At 35.5% G+C, this 19,741-nt stretch overlaps 3 protein-coding genes and 1 non-coding gene across 5 annotated transcripts; 2 read left to right on the forward strand and 2 right to left on the reverse strand.

Moving 5' to 3' along the window:
* The first annotated feature begins 640 nt into the window (after positions 1-640).
* LOC131168827 (disease resistance protein RPV1-like) lies at positions 641-3,665 on the forward strand. The gene is made up of 2 exons (XM_058131116.1): positions 641-1,132; positions 3,309-3,665. The coding sequence occupies exons 1-2, from the start codon at positions 651-653 to the stop codon at positions 3,400-3,402; spliced, it is 576 nt and encodes a 191-aa protein (XP_057987099.1). The 5' UTR covers positions 641-650; the 3' UTR covers positions 3,403-3,665.
* Positions 3,666-4,210: 545 nt separating this feature from the next.
* On the forward strand, positions 4,211-5,520 carry LOC110646419 (uncharacterized). 2 transcript variants are annotated; one of them, XR_009141984.1, is made up of 4 exons: positions 4,211-4,398; positions 4,506-4,788; positions 4,890-5,029; positions 5,134-5,520. XR_009141984.1 is itself a non-coding variant. In XM_021799847.2 (3 exons), the coding sequence occupies exons 1-3, from the start codon at positions 4,747-4,749 to the stop codon at positions 5,195-5,197; spliced, it is 246 nt and encodes an 81-aa protein (XP_021655539.2). In that variant the 5' UTR covers positions 4,405-4,746; the 3' UTR covers positions 5,198-5,520. The 2 variants fall into 2 exon arrangements, 1 of the variants encoding a protein (XP_021655539.2); XM_021799847.2 differs by lacking the exon at positions 4,211-4,398 and having other exon boundaries at positions 4,405-4,788.
* A 658-nt stretch (positions 5,521-6,178) lies between these two features.
* LOC131171103 (secreted RxLR effector protein 161-like) lies at positions 6,179-6,610 on the reverse strand. Its single transcript, XM_058130555.1, has one exon. The coding sequence runs from the start codon at positions 6,608-6,610 to the stop codon at positions 6,179-6,181; it is 432 nt and encodes a 143-aa protein (XP_057986538.1).
* A 6,154-nt stretch (positions 6,611-12,764) lies between these two features.
* Positions 12,765-12,872, reverse strand: LOC131171585 (small nucleolar RNA R71). The gene has a single exon (XR_009142245.1). It is a non-coding gene; the product is annotated as a small nucleolar RNA R71 (small nucleolar RNA).
* Positions 12,873-19,741: the final 6,869 nt, after the last annotated feature.

The raw sequence follows: 19,741 nt of genomic DNA on the forward strand, positions 1-19,741 counted from the left end.
TGTCCAAATGCAAAGCCTCCATAAATGTATGGCCCCTCCAATATTGATTTATTGTTTTCTTATTTATTTATAGACTCTTACAAAAATAATACGTTCCCGGATTAATAAAAAGGAAGATTTGAATTTCTGTTCCAGTTAAAAATAAAAATAAAAATAAAATAAAATTGTCTTCCTAGTCATCTTGACTTGTAGTCTATTCTTTCCGATGATTGGGATGTTGCAGACAATTAATAATAATAATAATAATAATAATAATAATAATAATAATAATAATAATGTGTGGTCCAGTTGATATATATATTTTTGCGAGTGAGAAGGACTGCACCCAATTCAGTGCAGTAATTCCATCCAATTCAGTAAAGGGGTGATTAAATGGAAGATATTTTATATGGAATGGTAAATAAGTAAACAGTAAATATGTATATATAAATAAATTTTATAAAATTATAATTATTAAATTATATTTGTTTTTTAAAATTTAATAATTAAATTTATATATGCATTAAATTTTTATTAACTTATCATTTCATATAATATGCAGAATTATAATTTTATAATATAATTTCTCGCAAAATATTCTAAAAATTTTCTATAAATATCTTGCACTCCATTTTAGTTTTACACAAGCCTCCACCATCAGGTTAATAATCATGCTTTCCGCTTCCTCCACCACCCCTTTCCGGAAGTATGATGTCTTTCTCAGTTTTAGTGGCCAAGACATCCGCCACAGTTTTGTTAGTCATCTCCGCGAAGCCCTGTGTCAACACCAAATCAATACTTTCATGGATGAAACCCTTGAAATAGGAGAAGAAATCTCTCTTACCCTCCTCATGAAAAAAATTGAAGAATCAAATATTTCAGTAGTTATTTTCTCCAAAAGCTATGTTTATTCTCATTGGTGTTTGGACGAACTCGTAAAAATACTCGAATGCAAGGATTCCATGCAGCAAATAGTTTTGCCAATTTTTTACCACGTGGATCCCGAAGATTTTCAAGAGCTCAAAGGAAGTATTGGGGATGCACTTGCTAAGTATAAAGAAGAATTCATGAACAGTTCCGACAAGGTTGAGAGATGGAGCCATGCGTTGATGGAAATAGCCAAGGTAACAGGGTGGGATTCAAAGAACATCAAGTAAGTCAGCTTTATTATTTGTTCTTATGGTTGTCTTTGCTTATTATTTTTGTTTTCTTTAGTAAATCATGGTTCTCTAATTTTTCATATGGATTAATTTGACCTATAGTCCATTAGTTTGGACAGCTATAATAATATCATTCATGAACATCAATGTATAAGAGTGAGCAAAATTGATTGTACATCAAAAAACCAATCTGATTTAATTCAGAAATTTAATTTAATTTTCTTTTAATTAGATTTGATTTTTCATTTTAGAAAATTCATTAAATCTATTCGATTTGATTTTATTCTTTTAGGAAAAAATAATAGAACTGAATCAAATAGTTTATTTTTAACTAATTATTATTAAGTCTTAAATTAGAGTTAAAAATATGAATCTTCAATTGAACCAAATCAGTTTGATTTGATTTATTTTTTTATCAAATTCGGTTAGGTTTAGCTTATTCTGCTAAAATTTTATTTTGTTCTATATGATTTAGTTTGGTATTCTTCCTAATTCAGTTTGGTTTGATTTGATATGAAAAAAAAAATTTTAATTTATTTGATTTTTTTTTATTTGTGATATTGAATTGAACCAAACTAAATTGACCGATGCTCACCCCTATCATATTATAAAATTCCTCAAACTTCAAAATAGTAGGGAAGAAAAAAGAAAGCAAGGAGAGGGCATAGGTGGTGAACATGTCAAGTCATTTGAATTTGGATTATTTCGAATTGTGGGTCATATCGAGTCTTCTTTCTTTTGGACGGGCCAAAATTCAAGTTGATTGTGTTACTCTAATTTCTATAATACTATATACATCAATTTTGTAAATAAATTAAAAACTTTTTGCTCAGCCTTTTTATACAAGAATATATCATCTCACACGTAAATATTGAATGCCAACCTAAATTTTCTAGATGTAAAGGTTGATCTCAAACTTTCCCTCTTTAAAAAGGTGAGTGGCCTGATGTAGAAATTCAATTTAGGGGCCTAATTTTTTTTCTTTTTTTTTTTTTTAAGAAAAGGGGAAGGAGACTGAACACAAAGGACTAAATCAAACAATATCTATGATAAGAGACCCCTAAGATGTAACAAAATACTGTTAATCCCATTTGGTAGAACTCTATTAAAATATGTGATATGCGAAAATAACATACATGAAATAAATATATGTAGTTGATATGAGAATTTTTTTAGACAAAATTAATTTTTTAAAAATTAAATGAAATTGCTGTTAATTTAGGAATATAATAAATATTTAATATTATAAATTACTAAACTTAAAATATCATGATAGCTTAAAATTAAAAGTTTATCCAATTTATTTCAAATCTATTTTTTTTTTCAAAACAATCATTAAAAGTAAATTCAATTATAAATTAAAAAAAATAAATGACATGCTTCTAACTTTTAGTGCTATGAAAGAAAAATCTTTTTCTAATTTGAGTATGATGAAATTACATCTCTCCAACGTTGCAATGAGATTATAATAATTTCAAATTGATTAAAAAATGATAAGAAAATTGTGAAGACTTCTCTGTGATAATCTTGTCCAATAATTTAAATTTTAAAGAATAGAAGTTGATAATTATGGATTTGTTGAAAAAGGAAAATTGATAGAGAAGAAGAGACTATGAATTGATGATGGTTTGTTGTTTTTCTTTTTCTCTTTTTGACATAAGATTTGTGTTTCACTATTAATATTATTCTTTCAGTAAGGCAAGAATAATTTTAAATTTTTTTATAAATAAAATTATTAATAAATCTCTAAAAATTTTTAAAATATTGAGATGCTCATTACCCTATCAAATCTGATAGATGATAGTAAAAAAAAAAAAAAAAAAAAAAATCATTTTTTGAACAATCATCAATTTTCTTTGTAAAATTTTAAAATCTTATGGGCTTAGCACCCTTGGCCCTTGCCTAAATCCGTCCCTGAGTAACCTATAACTAAATGTTAACCAGAGAATAAATAAAGAAAGAAAATAAAATTTAAATTTTCAGAAGTAAATAGCTTAAATGATTTATGAAGCTAAAAATAACTTAAATGGCTCACAATGGCTAATAAAATTAAAATGTATGAGTTGGCTCAAATATATATATATATATATATATATATATATATATTTCCTCAATTTCTCGTGCTTTATAATCTTACTCACGATTGTTTGTGCTCTATAAATATGTCAGGCCTGAGTCCAAATTGATTAAGTTAATTGTCAACGACATTTGGAAGAAACTGAATCAAATGACCATAAATGATTTTGATCATGGCTTAGTTTGAATTGATTCGCGCATCAAAGAAGTTGAGTCATTATTATGCATTGGATTAGAAGACGTACCTTCCCTAGGAATTTGGGGAATTGGTGGTGAGGTAAAACAACCATTGCTGGGGTTTTTACGCAATCAAATCTCTGCTTAATTTGAGAGTCAATGCTTTGTTGCAAATGTAAGGGAAGAATTAGAAAAGCGCCCCACAGTTCATTTACGAGATGAAATCCTTTCCAAAGTGTTGCGGGCAGATATAAAGATTGGCACACCTAATGTTTTACCTTCTTTCATTAAGAACATGCTTTTGAAGAAGAGGTTTCTTATTGTTCTTATGATGTGAGCAGTCCCCTGCAGTTAAAATCTTTGCTGGAAGAGCATGATTCAAAAGGCTTGGGGAGCAGAATTATTATAGCAAGTAGAAATAAGCAAGTGCTTAGGTACGGATGCACCAAAATTTATGAGGTTAAGGAGCTGCTTCACCATGAAGCTTTTCAGCTCTTTCAATTTCATGCATTCAGGCAAAATCAACCCTCAGAAGCAGATGTGGATTTGTTACACAGGGCTATAAACTATGCTAAAGGCATTCCATTATCTCTTATCTTGTTAGGTTCCAACCTATGTGACAAGCATATTGAAGAATGGGAAAGTGAATTGGTAAAGTTAGAAGGCACTCCCAATAAGGATATTAAAACATTCTGAGAATTAGTTATGTTGGACTAGATCAGAATGAAAAGAATATATTTCTCGATGTTTTGTGTTTCTTTAAAAGGGAAGACAATGGTCGGGTTATATATATATATTAGATAGGTTTGGTTTCTCTGCAAAAAGTGGAATAAGTCATCTCAAGGATAAGTCTCTTGTAAATATTTCAGAAAACAAGTTAGAGATGCATGATTTGCAACAGCAAATGGGCAAGGATATTGTTGACCAAGAATGTATAAAACAACCAGGAAAGCGTAGCAGGCTGTGGAACTACAAGGATATCTACCATGCATTAACCAAGGATAAGGTGAGAACCATTTTCAAACTGGATTTTTAAAGATTTGCACTAGGAAGTAGATGCTTATTTCATTATATATGTGCGTGCATGTGTTGTGTATCGTGCATGGAACTAAGTCGAAGGCATGATTCTGAACATGTCCCAAATTAAAGATGTGGAACTAAGTTCTACAGTCTTCATGAAAATGGAAAATCTTAGATTCCTGAAATTCTACAATCCTTGCTCTGCAAAAATCGAAGTGCATTTTCCTAAAGGCCTCAAATTGCTTCCTGATGGGCTAAGTTTTCTTCAGTGGGATGAATACCTCTAAAGTTTTTTCCATCAAAATTTTCCCCCAAGAATCTCATTGAATTTCACATGCGTAAAAGCCAACTCAAACTACTTCGGAGTGAAGATCAGGTATGCTGTGCTACGCTTCTTTGCAAAATTGAGTGTTTCTTTATAAAAAGAAAAATGTGTGGATATTGTAATTTACTCTTAGCTTGTGTTTGTCATTGCAGATTGCTGAAGATTTACAATTTATGGACCTCAGCCATTATATGAACCTAATTAAAACACCAGAGTTGTCTAAATTCCCAAAACTTGAGGTTTTGCATTTGAAGGATTGTACAAGTTTGGTTGGGATTTCCACGTCTTTAAAGTAAGACAGCAAGCTTAATGATTTAAATCTTGAAAACTGCAGAAGTTTTTGTCATTTTCCAAGCTGCCTTTATTTAAGAAACCTCGAAAATGTTACTTTGAAAGGTTGCTCAAAATTGGCGAGTCTTCCAGGCAGCACTGGCGAGTTGAAATCTCTTCAGTATCTTGATCTCCAAGGATGCTCAAACCTAGCAAGTCTTCCGGATGGCATTGGCGAGTTCAAATATCTTCAGCATCTTGATCTCGGGGGATGCTCGAAACTAGGAAGCCTTCCAAGCAGCATTTGTGAGTTGAAATGTCTCCGTCATCTTTATCTTAAGGAATGCTCAAAACTAGTAAGTGTTCCGATTAGCATCGGAGAGTTGACATGTCTTAAGCATCTTGATCTCAAGGGATGCTCAAAGCTAGGACACCTTCCAATCAGCATTGGCAAGTTGAAATATGAGAATGTTTATCTGAATGGATGTTCAAAACTAACGAGTCTTCCAGGCAGCATTTGCAATCTTAAGTCTCTTACCCGCCAAGATGTCACGGATTGCGTAAATCTCAAGGGATTGCCAGAGAACTTGGGCAATTTAAAATCTTTGATGGCGCTTTACGCAATTAGAAGTGGCATAAAAGAATTGCCTGTTGAACACAGAACACAAGCTTTTAATAATCTCAAGAGGAATAAGAATTTTAATAATCTCAAGAGGAATAAGAATGCACTCAGTAATGAAAAGCTCACAACTCAATTTGTTTTCAAAAGGAAGTAACTTTATTTGATCCAACAGCAGCCTTATATAGGCTTACAAAGAAAGACACGTTAACATGATTTCTCCAACAAACTCCATGACTTCATTAACAAGACTCAACTAAACCAATAAAATATAGAAACAAATCAGTAACAATTCATGCCTAAAAAATAGCAACATACTCATAACAGTTAAACCCATTAAGATAGCATTAACAATTAAAATTAATTCCAAACTGACTTGGTTAAATCAACCTTCTAGAAACCATCAGGCTGGTGTTGCAAGCTTTAACACTCCCCCTCAACACCAGCTCTCATTCTCTTCACTATGCCAAGCTAATGACAAAAGCTTTCAAACTTGTTGGTGCTCAAACCTTTTGTGAACAGATCTGCTACTTGATTTTCTGTCTTAATCTGCTACAACTCAATTTCTCCTTGTAGAACTTTTTCCCTGAGAAAATGATAATGCACTTCCACATGTTTAGTTCTTGCATGAAAAATTGGATTCTCTGCCAAACGTATTGCTGATTGGTTGTCACAACACAAGGGAATTGCATATTCTACAGGATGATGTAAATTCTTCATGAGTTGTATGAGCCAAGTACTCTCTTGAGCTGCAATTGCTGCTGCTCGGTTCTCTGCTTCTGTTGTTGACAAAGACACAGTAGGTTGCCTTTTGCTGCACCAAGAGATTGCTCCTGTTCCAAGCATAAATACATACCCAGTAGTTGAGCGACGGGTATCATGATCTCCTGCATAATCAGCGTCACAATAACCAACTAGCTTGCAATCTCCACCTTTCTTGTACAAGATACCATAGTCAACTGTACTCCTTATATATCTCAGCATTCATCGAACAGCATCCATAGGAGGTTTCTTTGGATTTTGCATATACCGACTCATCACACCAACTACATAAGAGATATCAGGTCGAGTTAAAGTTAGATAGATTAAACTACCTACCAACTGTCGGTACATCATTGCATCTTCCAAATCTTTTCCTTCATGTGCACATATTTTGGCATTTGGTTCTATTAGTGCTGAAATTGTCTTGCACCCAAGCATTCCAAACTTCTTCAACAAATCTTTGGAATACTTTTGCTGATGAAGAATTATTCCCTCTTGAGTACGATCAACCTCTAGACCAAGAAAGTGCTTGAGCTGTCCAAGTTCTTTCATCTGAAAACGAACTGATAAATTCTCCTTTGTTTGGAGAATTTCTTCTTCCCAATCACCTGTCATGATTAAGTCATCTACGTACACTAGCACAATAGCTAGCTTCCCTTCATTGATTTTGACAAACAAACTAGAGTCTGCAGGTGTCACCGAATAGCCACTTTGAGTTAGGAATTCAGCAATCTTACCATACCAAGCCCTTGGTGCTTGTTTTAATCCATACAATGCCTTTCGCAGCTTACATACATATTCAGGGTGACATTGATTTTGAAAACCCATTGATTGAATCATGTAGATCTCCCGATCCAACTCCCCATGCAGGAACGCGTTCTTCACATCCATCTGCCATAGGTTCCCGTCTTTGTTAGCTGCAAATGCAAGTAAGATTCGCATAGTTGTAAGCTTTGCAACTAGACTAAACGTTTCATCATAGTCTAGTCCATATTGTTGACTAAACCCTCGAGCCACCAGACGAGCTTTAAACCTTTCAATTGATCCATTTGTGCGTTGCTTTATTTTGTAAACCCATTTGCAAGAAATAGGTTTCACATCTCTTGGCTTTGGCACAAGCTCCCAAGTCTGATTTCGTTCTAATGCAATAATTTCTTCTTCCATAGCTTCAATCCACATAGAATTCTGAGATGCTTCCTCAAATGTCTCAGGTTCTTTTGCAACTTCTTCTTCTGTTATGGCAGTATTAGCATATTTGAGATTTGGCTTTCAGATTCTTATTGACCTTCTGGGTTGTGATTGTTCAGTTGGTACTTCTACTTTATCAATCTCACCTTCTTCACTTGGTTGTTGATACACACTAGTTTGCCATGAATTTTGAGTCATACATTGTTCAACATCATTGTCATCATTTGAATCTTTAATTTCATCTGAACTCAACTGGATTTGGGAAGATTTCAACTTATCTTTAAAACTATCAGAGTCTGGTAATATCTCCTTTTTTGAGGACCACCATGAAGATGTTTCATCGAACACCACATTTCGGGATGTGTAACACCTTATAGTTGTAGGATCACAACATTTCAACCCTTTTCTTTGGCTATCATATCCCACAAAAATACATCTAACGGCTTTCTTGTCAATCTTTCCACGTAAATGATTAGGTACAAATGCATAGCACACACATCCGAATACTCGAAAATAACTAACTGTAGGTTTCATGTTCCACAATTTCTCAAAAGGTGAAAGAAAGCATAACCTTTGTTGAGGAAGTCTATTGATCACAAAGGCTGCAGTCCTCATTGTTTCTGCCCAAGAACTTCCTGGTACATTCTTTGCATGAAGCATACTTCGACAAATTTTAGCAAGATGCTTGTTCTTTCTCTCCGCTACACCGTTTTGTTGTGGTGTGTTGGCACATGTGAATTGGTGATGTATTCGACCTTCCCGTAGATACTGGGAAAACTTGTCTGAGCTATACTCTCCCCCATTGTCAGTGCGCAAGCAAAGAATTTCCTTATCAACTTCTGCTTCAGCTATCTCTTTAAACTCTTTGAACTTTGAAAATGTGTCAGATTTTTCTTTTAAAAAGAAACCCACACATACCTAGAAAAGTCATCAATAAAGCTCACCATATACTTCATCCCACCAATTGATGGCTGCTTAATAGGTCCAAACACATCAGAGTGTATTAACTCTAGTGGTTTCTTTGCTTTAAACTTGGACTCCTCGTACGGCAATTGATGTGCTTTACCGTACTGACACCCTGCACAGATTGTGTCTATTCTTACTTCAAGTTGGGGAAGTCCCTTAAGCATCGACTTGCTCATCATCACACTTAGCTTGGAGTAGCTAACATGACTCAATCGCATGTGCCATAATTCTGCTGTTTCATTCCTCCTGGTCTTGTCTACATACGCAGACTCTGCTGACATCACATAGACTGATTCTAACCTTCGTCCCTTCATCATTGGCTTTTCTGAAATCTTGAGATCATGATACAACTTCACATCTTACGGGCCAAACAAAACAAAATGACCTGATGATGTTAATTGTGCTACCGAAAGTATATTTTTCTTCATTCCTGGGACATGGTAGACATGTTGAAGTGACACCTGGTTAGCACTATATTGGGGAGAAACAACCGTCTTACGAACGTGAGCTATTGGTAACTTAGAATTGTTGGCTGTCACCACCACACGGCTTCCTTTGTATTCTGATAAGTCTTGCAGCTTTTCTTTGTCGCCTGTCATATGATTTGAGTAGCTTGAGTCAATGATCCAGTCATTGTTATAATCAATCTGTTCAGATGTTGTTACGGTGAGAGCTAACTCCTCCTCTTCTGCAGCAAAGAATGCTTCAGCATCCCAGTCATCTTCGCTTTTCTCCTTTGTATTGGAAGTAGCAGTGTTGCTCTCCACAGACCTTTTCTTGGACCAACAAGCTTTTTCCATGTGACCCTTCTTTCCACAATTGTAACACTTCCCTTCAAACCTTTTACTGTTGCCATGATTCTTTGAAGCTCCTCCTGGACGAGAGCTCCCCTCTCCTTGATGATTTTTCACCTTCTCATCATTCCTTTTAGATCCACTAATGACATGCTGCTTGTAGGTCCCTCTACTTTTAATGGTGTAGAGTGCTTCCTCTTCACCCTTCAGCGAGACTCCTCCCATTTGCTTAGCCATGGCCTCTTGACCAGCAAGCAAATTTTCAAACTCAACAAGTGATGGTTGATTTGGCCATCCCTTTACTGCAACAATGAAGCCTCTAAATTCAGGTCTCAAACCATGAATGATTATTCTTTTCATCCTGGTTTCTCCAATTGGAGCTGTTGGATCCAATTCTGAAATTTCACGGCATATTGACTTCACCTTGTGAAAATACTAGGCCACTGTCATATCACGTTGCGCTACTGACAACAGATCACTTTCTAATAGCTGTAGTCGCATTTCATTCTTCTTTGAGAAAAGTGTAGCCAGCGTGTCCCAAGCTTCTCTTGGTGTTTTAGAATCTCGGATATGCTCCAATACGTCTTCTTCTATTATAGTCTTTAGAGCAAACATAGCTTTGCCCGCTTTTATCTTCCACTTAGTAGGTACCACTTTCATCCTCTGCCTTCGGTTCTGTAACTTCATTTCCGTTGACTACCTCCCACAGATCTTGGCCTTGCATGTAGGACATCATACATGTTGCCCATGTATTGTAATTTTGGTTGTTGAGCTTTTTAATCCCTCCAACAACTTGAAGATCAGTCATCTTGTTAGTATAGATCAACTTCCACCAATTTGATGGTACTCAGACTATCTCACGACCAACCTAGCTCTGATACCAGAATTGTTGAACACAGAACACAAGCTTTTAATAATTTAAAGAGGAATAAGAATGCACTCAGTAATGAAAAGCTCACAACTCAATTTGTTTTCAAAAGGAAGTGACTTTATTTGATCCAATAGCAGCCTTATATAGGCTTTACAAAGAAAGACATGTTAACATGATTTCTCCAACAAACTCCATGACTTCACTAACAAAACTCATGATGCATACATTTTGCATAATCATTTAGGTTTAATTTCATAGCCATTTTATTTGATTATTAGTCATTTTTAGCTAATTTCATTAGTTAATTAGTTAGTTTTTCATAATTGTCAATTTTGGATTAATTTGTAATTTTTACTTTGTTTTGTAGGAAAAATGGTGTTTTGGAAGGACTAAAAAGAAATTTTGCCATTGAGGAGTGATCTCTACAGCCAAAGATGTCAAAAACAAGTTTCAAAGTTGAAATATGCATTGGCCAAATTGCGCATAACTTGCCGCATAAGCCATGCAGATCTGCATAAGGAGGAAAAATCACTGTTCCAATACTGTAATTGTGCATAAGGAGAGTGCATGGCTTATGCGATTCACGCCCCTTATGCAATCTCACGAAATTGTGCATAACCTATGCACTGGTCATCTGATTTCGCATAAGTGAGCGAAACCAGCCAAAAATTGCGCATAAGGGTGCATGACTTATGCGGTCCACTTATCTGATCCCACAAAGATTTCATTAATGGTGTGAGAAGATTCCCTCAGAAAATCCCTCCTAAAACACACCATTTTAGGGCTCCATGTCAGAAAATGCTATAAATAGCCCCATTTCCCATTTTAGAAAGGGGAAAAAGAAAGAGAAGGAAGAGGAGAAGAAGGAGCAACAGCAACTGAAGAGACACAATCACCTCCCACACCATTTTCAACTAGATTTGAGGATTTCTTTCTTTTCTTACATTTTTCCTACATTTCTAGTGTTGAGCTTTTTGTTTCTTAGCTTAGATTAAAGTTTTATTTCCATATTAAATTAGAATATCTTTTAAATATTATGGATAGTGAGTAGTTTTACTTTGATTCTGGAGTAAGGGATGTAATATTTAGTTATTTTTGTGGATTTGAACTGGGTTAGTCCCAATTTAATGAATTTATGAGGTTTAATCCATTTCTTGTGTGCTTATTCACATGCTTAATGAAGGGCCCCATTAAGTTATGTTCTTAATCCTTGGTTGAAGCACCGAAAGGAGAAAACCAAGTGATAGTTAATCAAGAAATTGGACTTAATTAACTTAGATCTAGAAATAGACTAAGGGTTAAGAGGGTTTTAATAGATTGATTAAAGAACCTAATGGGTCTTGGTTAATTTTAACTCCACGAAAGTAGGATTAAGTTAATTAAGGCACTCTTTGTCTCACTCGAAAGAGTTTTCAAAGGATTTTAGAATTAATCTCCTTTAAACCCATAAATTTCATGGATTGGGCTAGCTAGGAAAAATCCTAAAATGACTTAAATATGAACCCTTAACTCCAGAATCGTCTTTCATCAATTATTGCTTGGAATTTTACTTTTGAGTGTTTAGTTCAATCTCATTTTATTAATTTTCATTATTATCAATTTCTTTATTTTGTGAATTATTAAATTAGTCATTGTTTGAATTTAGTTTTGCATTTTCATACCTTATGCTTCAAATTCCTAAATTTCTTTTATTAATTTGATTAAAATACAATTTTAACATATTTTATTTTATATCAAAAATTCAATCATTAACACAACTCCTCGTGGGAACGATATCTTTTTCTATACTACTTGAACGACCCGTGCACTTGCGGTTGGGACACATCAAGTTTTTAGCGCCGTTGCCGGGGAGTTGTTTGTTTAAGATTGAATTCTTGATTATTTTAGTTGTTTATAGTTTTATCTTTGTTATCTTTTCATTTTGTCTTTGTTTGTTCTTTTTCAGGTACTCTTAATCTTTTATGAGAAGAGCTAGAAGCACAAGTGACACATCCTTATTGTTTAATCCTGAAATTGAGAAACTTTGTAAAGCCAACAAGAAAGAAATCAGAAAAAGAAAAGAAGCTTTGAGAGCAGCTGAAATTGAACAAGAAATGGCTGAAGAAAGAGTTGGAATCGGTGGTGATAATGCTGAAAATGATCGAAACAATGAAAATGCAGCTCATGGTGAAGAAGTTATAAATGCTAATGTGCCTAAGGGAAGTATGATGGATCACGCATTTCCTCATTTTGATAATTTAAGAGAGAGTATAGCAAGACCAAGAATTGATGCAAATAGTTATAAGATGGATTTTGGAGTACTACAAATGATTCAGAATTCTCAATTCGGAGGTCATCCTTCAGAAAATCCTCATACTCATCTTAAGAAGTTTGTTATGATCTGTGACATGCAAAAGCAACCACGAGTATCTGATGATGCAGCAAGGCTAAAATTATTTCCATTCTCTTTGAAAGATAGAGCATTGGATTGGCTTGATTCTTTACCTCACAACTCAATTACAAATTGGGAGCGACTCAACGATGCATTTCTTGCCCAATACTTTCCACTGAAAACTCAAGAGTTGAGGAATCAAATGATTGCTTTTAGACCAAGAGAAGATGAGACTCTTTATGAGTCATGGATGAGATGGAAGGAATTGGAGAGACAATGTCCACATCATGCCATTCCTAAATGGATGATAAACCAGAATTTTTACACAAATGTCACTCCTGCTATCAGAGGAATCATTGATGCTCAAATTGGAGGGGAATTCATCATTAAGCATGAAGATGAAGCTTATGAGTTATTAGAGAAAATAGCAAAGAACAGTCATCTATGGAGTAGTCCAAGAGGGTCAACTCCAACTCAAAAAGCAAGTTCTTTGGAATGTATGAGCTTGATCCATTCAACATGATCAATGCCAAATTTGATGCACTCACTAATGTCCTTGCTAAGAAAATGGAGGATTTAAGTATGCTAGTCAGTTCATCATCATGTTCTGGAAGTTCTCAACAAGTTACTTATGCAGAAGGAACAATGAGCTGTGGAGTAGATTATCCTTCATATGCTTGGAGGAATCATCCCAATTTTTCATGGGAGAATCAGCAAAATCAAGCTTCAACTCAGAACTTTCCACCACAATAACAAGGGCATCAATACCAACAACCTAGGCAACAACCACCTAGTTTTCAGTAAAAGAATGCAAATCCTGCACCTTTACCAAGGCAATGAGAACAAAGTTCCACCACGGAGGCTTTATTACAACAAATTCTTGCTAATCAAACTAAGCGTGATGAAGAGTTGAGAGAGATGAAAGCAAGGCTGGAACAAATGCAAACACACAATAGGATGCTGGAAAATCAGATTGCACAACAAGCATGCTCATCAAGTACCAATTCTATGTTGAAACTTCCTAGTCAAACAGAAAATCCAAGGGAGCAATGTCATGCCATCACACTGAGGAGTGGTAAAATAGTGCATAATGAGAAGAGTGAAAAGGTTGAAAAGAGAGAAAATGAGGAAGATTTTGAGGGAGATGAAAAACAAAAGAGTGAAAAAGGGAGTGCAAGAAAAGGTAAAGTGGAGGTTGGAGAGAAAGAAGAGAAATATATACCTCCAGAGCCTTACAAGCCACAGCTTCCCTTTCCACAGAGATTTCAAAAAGCCAAGCTTGATAAGCAATTTGGGAAGTTCTTAAAGGTTTTGAAGAAGCTATATATAAATGTGCCTTTTATTGATGCTCTTTCTCAAATGCCTTCTTATGCTAAGTTTTCGAAAAAAATTCTCTCAAACAAAAGAAGACTTGAAGATTATGAGATCAGAGGCCTTAAGCGAGGAATGCAGTGCTATCCTCCAAAGGAAACTTCCTCCAAAGCTCAAGGATCCAGGGAGTTTTTCAATTCCATGCCACATTGGGGAATCATGTTCTGTAAAAGCTTTATGTGATTTAGGGGCTAGTGTAAGCCTTATGCCCCTCTCCATCTATGAGAAGCTTAACATGGGAGATCTTAAGCCAACCCACATTTCTCTTCAGTTGGCAGACAAATCAATTAAATATCCAGAAGGGGTCTTGGAAAATATACCACTGAAGGTTGGAAAATTTTACATCCCAGTTGACTTTGTCATTTTGGACATGGAAGAGGATTCACATATGCCAATCATTTTGGAGAGGCCTTTCCTGGCTACAGCTGGTGCTTTGATTGACGTGAAAGGTGAAAAGCTTACTCTTAGAGTCGGAGAGGATCATTTAGTCTTTAACATTGGCAATGATAAGAAGAAGCAACATGAAGATGTAGACTCTTGTTTGAGAATTGATATAGTTGATGAGTTAGCAAAAGAGCACTTTAGAAAGAGCTATCCAAAGGCTTCTCTTAAAAGTTGTCTTATCCATGAAGGGAGTATCAATGATGAAAATCCAAAAGAGGTTGCATTTGCACAACATTTGAATAGTAATCCACCTTGTCCTATGGCACCAATCTTTCAAGTTGAGCAAGTGGAGAAAAGTGAAGTCAAGCAACCATCTCTCAAAGAAAAAGATGCACCAAAGGTCGTCAAGAAAGAAATGGTTGGATTTTTAGACAAAGCAACAAGGATCTTCTCATATGATGGAAAGAAAATGAAGTATAGATTCATTGAAGCACCTATTGGAAACAGAGGCAATAAATTCCAATTTCAACAGCCATGAAACATGAAAAGAGTTCAGCTAAGGACTATAAATTAGCCCTCTTGGGAGGCATCCCAAGTTCTTCTATTTTCCTTTTTGTTGATTTACTTTTATTTACATTGCTTTTGTTTTTATCTTAAATCTCCAAATTCAATTTTTGACATTGTTGAATCTTGTCCCTTGTAGATGTATTTCAATGGAGGAAGGCTGGTGAACTGCTAGGGAGTGACCCTTAACTGATATTTTATCCCTCAACTCTCCCAAAACTGATTAATTTTTGCTGCATAACCTGTGCAGGTTTGCTCTTGGTTTATGCAGAAAAATGAAATTTGCAAAGAAAGGAGAGTCTGCAGCAGATGACTTATGTTCTTGGTGAGGTTGGGTGTATAACTTTTAAGTATTTGTGTTTATAATGTTAATATGGTGGTAAGTGGGTCATTTTTACAGTTTTGAGCCTATTTGGGTTGTGGGACTTAAGGTGGACATATTGCATTTTCTTGGCAAAACTTGGGGAGTCCATTCCCATTTATGGATAGATACAACTTTATGCAGATTTTATTGAGTTTTAATGTGCTAAATGTTGATTTGCAGAATTTGAGTTGAAATGGCATGATTCATAAATGCCTTTTATGCAGGATTCACTTTTACAAGCTTGTGTGATGCAATTTTGATGGACTTTGTATATATTGATGTGTTTTTTGTGACAATTTCTCATGGTTTATGCTTCATAGAATTATATTTCTTCATTTTAGGGTATTTTTCACACTTACAAATCATTTTCATTTGTTCTCTCAATTTTGTTGAATTGTGCATAAGTAACTGCATAGCTTATGCAATCCTGCATAACCACAATTATTGCCATTTTCATCTCTGTTGCAAACTGCATAAGGAGGTGCATAACTTATGCAACTCTGCATAGCCACATTTTGTCAAATTTCATATCTGCCAAGACTTGCATAAGAAGAGCGCATGACTTATGCACTTCTGCATGACTTCAAATCCTGCATTTTCTCTCTCTGCCGAAATCTGCATAAGGAGAGTGCATAGCTTATGCACTTCCGCATGACCACACTCTCCAAAAATCAAAATCTGCTGAGAGGTGCATAAGCAGGGTGCATGACTTATGCACTTCTGCATAACCACACTCCCCAAAAGCCAAAACCTGCCGAGAGGTGCATAAGCAGGGTGCATGACTTATGCACTTCTGCATAACCACACTCCCCAAAAGCCAAAACCTGCCGAGACCTGCATAAGGAGAGTGCATAACTTATGCACTTCCGCATGACCTATTTCTCTGAAATCCAAAACAGGCCAAAACTTGCATAAGTTAGCGCATAAGCTATGCACTCTTGCATAATCAGTTTTTCACATTTTTTTATCACCCACCGAAACATGCATAAGAGAGTGCATAAGTTATGCACACTCACTTTTCACTTATGCAGTTTTACACAAACCCTGTTCAAATCAAAATTTCTTTTCGGCAACCATTTTTCCCACCTCCTCTTCCCGTCTTTTCTGTTCACGACTGTCCCTCCACTTCCATTTCTCCTGGCATTACCTCTCCTCTTCTTCTCCACTCCTATTTTCGCCGCATTTGCCTTAATTTCTCTCTGCCTTTTTCATTTTCTCCCTCATCTCCTCCATCCTCACCATCGGCAACCAATGGAGTCGCCTCCTCATTCCCCTCAAACCTCCCCTCTCCAAGTTTCGCCCTTGGTGTGGGGGTGGGGCGTGAGGCAAAATATCATCCATTAAAATTATATAAAATGCACCAGGTAATGCCCAGGAAAGATGGTGGAGTCACAATGGTCTCACTTAAGTACCACTTCCTTAGACAGCATTTCCTAGACATGCACTTCATACAATCCTAATAGAATCAAACCACTAGTAAGTACCGTCTTCCCATAACACTACCACGGTACTAAGGATTTATGCCACGAAGGCATAGATAGACAGGAGTCGCCACCCGGGTAATAACCGGGACATATTCAGTGTTTCTTCCGAGGGTCATGGATGGCAACTTACTCCTTGCAGAGTTTCCACAACCGTCATTACCATAGCCCAATGTCTAGGTTCGGGATAGTGGATACGTAAGGGGAAGGTGTTAGGCACCCCTTACGCCTGGTCTAACCTCGTTAATTCGAGTGCCAGTCCTCTACTAATGTTTCTAGAAGTTTTGTTTATTATTCCTTTATTAAACTTTATCCTAAAAATGCAATTCTAATCCTACACACGCAAGTAATTCACAAAAGGATTGTTGTTTACACACAATTTTCATGCACAAGTAATTCCTATCTATGGGGTTGCTAATTATTTAAATGATATTTACCAGATGACTAAAATTAATTTATTATTGAGAATTTAATTTACAAACAAATTCAATTTCAAATAACCCTACGTTTCTATTTAACATAATTAATTAATTTTCACCAAGTTACCCTAAGGATAATTAAACTAAGTTAATTATGTACATGTGTAATTTATTCTAATATCACATAAGGCCCAAACAATCACAACCTAATAAAGATTTCTAACATGCAAATTTATTTTACAATTACCAAGTATTAGATTAAATTTATTTATATGCCAATGTTAGTTTAATTTACAAACAAGATTAATTTTAATTTACAAAGTATTTATTTAAATTAATTACATGCAAAAGTCAGTTAAATTAAAAAACAAAGTTAATTTTAATTTACCAAATAAAAGTTCTATTATTACTACAATTTCATGCCAATGGTTATTCGATAAGTTTAGAGTTACTTACCTGTTGGTAAATGCAGTTGCCATTGGAGCAAGCTACCCTTAAAAAAGGGTCTTCTCTTCTAGTATGGCAATGATATCACGGCTTACTCGTTTAGCTCCATATAAGCTCCGCAAAATGCCCTCTTTGGTACTTACCTTAGGGCTACTTACCAATTTTGTTTGTAATAAAAAATAAAGAAAATAAAGAAAAATAATAAAAGTATGAGAGAGAAACTAAACATGTGCAGAGTTGTGTATCCCCTCAAATTAAACATGATTACATGATCTATATGAACATATAAAATAAATTGAAGACAAAGAGCATAGAATTAAAATATTGTGTGGCATAGATCTTGAAAAGAAAATAATAAAAACTGACCTTCCAGAAATCTTGTATGAAAATCTTCTTGAAAAAAAGAAAAAAAGAAGGAAGAACTCAAAGAGTCTTAAATATCTTTAAGTTTCTTATAGCTCTGAATTTTCTCTTCCTCTTTCCTCCTATCCTCCTTCTTCCCTTCTCTAGTAGGGTATTTATAGGGTTTTGGGAGAGAGGAGTGATAGGGTTTGGAGTCTTAGGGTGATAAAGTTTAGATGATTTAAACAACTACGATTGCAGAATTCGAATAAGACTGGGATATGGGTGAGGTGTTTCAACCAATAGGAAGACAGGAAAAAATGGAAGGCACCAATAGGGAATGAGGAAGAGGTGTGGTAGGATTTGTAGTCTTAGGGTGATAAAGTTTAGATGACTTAAACAACTAAGATTGCAGAATTCGAATAAGGCTGGATATGGGTGAGGTGTTTCAACCAATAGGAAGATAGGAAAAAATGGAAGGCACCAATAGGGAATGAGGAAAAGGTGTGATAGGGTTTGGAGTCTTAGGGTGATAAAGTTTAGATACTTAAATAACTATGATTGCAGAATTCGAATAAGATTGGGATATGGGTGAGGTGTTTCAACCAATAGGAAGATAGGAAAAAATGGAAGACACCAATAGGGAGTGAGGAAGAGAGTGGGGCCAAGGAGGAGAGAGATATTTAATTTTAAGAAAATAATTAAATGGGTCCCATTTAAAATTCCTAACTAGGCTTTCTTAGGCTCATGGAGCCCAATTAAACTTAATTAGATCCATTTAAGAACTACCCATATTAAATTTAAACAAAATAAAATTTTATTTAAATTTAATTAAATTAATTTCTCCAAAACTTTATTATTATTTTTATTTTTTCAAGATCATGCCACGGAATTAATAATTCAGCTCCATGCCTCCAATTACATCTTACAGTCATATAATTTTTCATCATTGGGTTTCCCACGGCCTCAATGCACATACTCATCACAAAATAAGGGTCTACAGTTTGCCCCCCACTTTGGCGAAAGTTGAAATCAATGCGGAAGCACTGCTCAAGTTTCGTCAAAGTGAAACTCAAATTTCTAATAACTATGAAACAGTGGCTATGAGGATCAAGTATATCTTGCTCGGTAGACATACTCTATGTTATGAGACTAGCTACGGTCTCATAACGGTAATAACTGCGTCATGTGAAAAATGAGTACATCTTGCTCTGTCGATACACTCTGCGTTATAAGACTAGCTACGGTCTCATACTTGATGATAAGCGTGTCATGTGAAAATTGAGTGCATCTTGCTCTGTCGATACACTCTGAGTCATGAGACTAGCTACGGTCTCATGACAATGGCCAATGTGTGATTTGAAATGTTGTGGATTCGTATTTAGGACATGATCCTAAACTACCTACGTATCCTCCTCATTATCTGAGGAAGAATCGGACCCACTCGTAGTTCGACACTTGAAACTATGGTGATGCATGTTCTTCTACGCCTTACACACCTACGGTGACATGTTAATGCGTGTTCTTCTCGCCTTACACAACTATGCCATATGCCTAAACAACGTCTAAGGACTTACCAAAAATATCTGTCATGAAATGTTGTGGGTTCGTATTTAGGACGCGGTCCTAAACTACCTACGTATCCCCTCGCTATCACGAGGAAGAATCAGACCCCCTCGTAGTTCGACAATTGAAACTGTGGTGATGCATGTTATTCTACGCCTTACACACCCACAGGTGACATGTTGATGCACGTTCTTCTATGCCTTACACAACTATGTCATACGCCCT

Source organism: Hevea brasiliensis, chromosome 12 (genome assembly GCF_030052815.1).
Source record: "Hevea brasiliensis isolate MT/VB/25A 57/8 chromosome 12, ASM3005281v1, whole genome shotgun sequence".
Taxonomy (NCBI): domain Eukaryota; kingdom Viridiplantae; phylum Streptophyta; class Magnoliopsida; order Malpighiales; family Euphorbiaceae; genus Hevea; species Hevea brasiliensis.

Bases quoted from the DNA above. Each gene is read 5' to 3' on its own strand.
- LOC131168827 (XM_058131116.1), top strand. From the start codon at position 651: ATGCTTTCCGCTTCCTCCACCACCCCTTTCCGGAAGTATGATGTCTTT. The intron at 1,133-3,308 runs GTAAGTCAGCTT...TAAATATGTCAG, and splicing joins TGGGATTCAAAGAACATCAA to GCCTGAGTCCAAATTGATTA.
- LOC110646419 (XM_021799847.2), top strand. From the start codon at position 4,747: ATGCGTAAAAGCCAACTCAAACTACTTCGGAGTGAAGATCAG. The intron at 4,789-4,889 runs GTATGCTGTGCT...TTGTCATTGCAG, and splicing joins TACTTCGGAGTGAAGATCAG to ATTGCTGAAGATTTACAATT. The intron at 5,030-5,133 runs GTAAGACAGCAA...TTACTTTGAAAG, and splicing joins GGGATTTCCACGTCTTTAAA to GTTGCTCAAAATTGGCGAGT.
- LOC131171103 (XM_058130555.1), bottom strand. From the start codon at position 6,610: ATGCTGAGATATATAAGGAGTACAGTTGACTATGGTATCTTGTACAAG.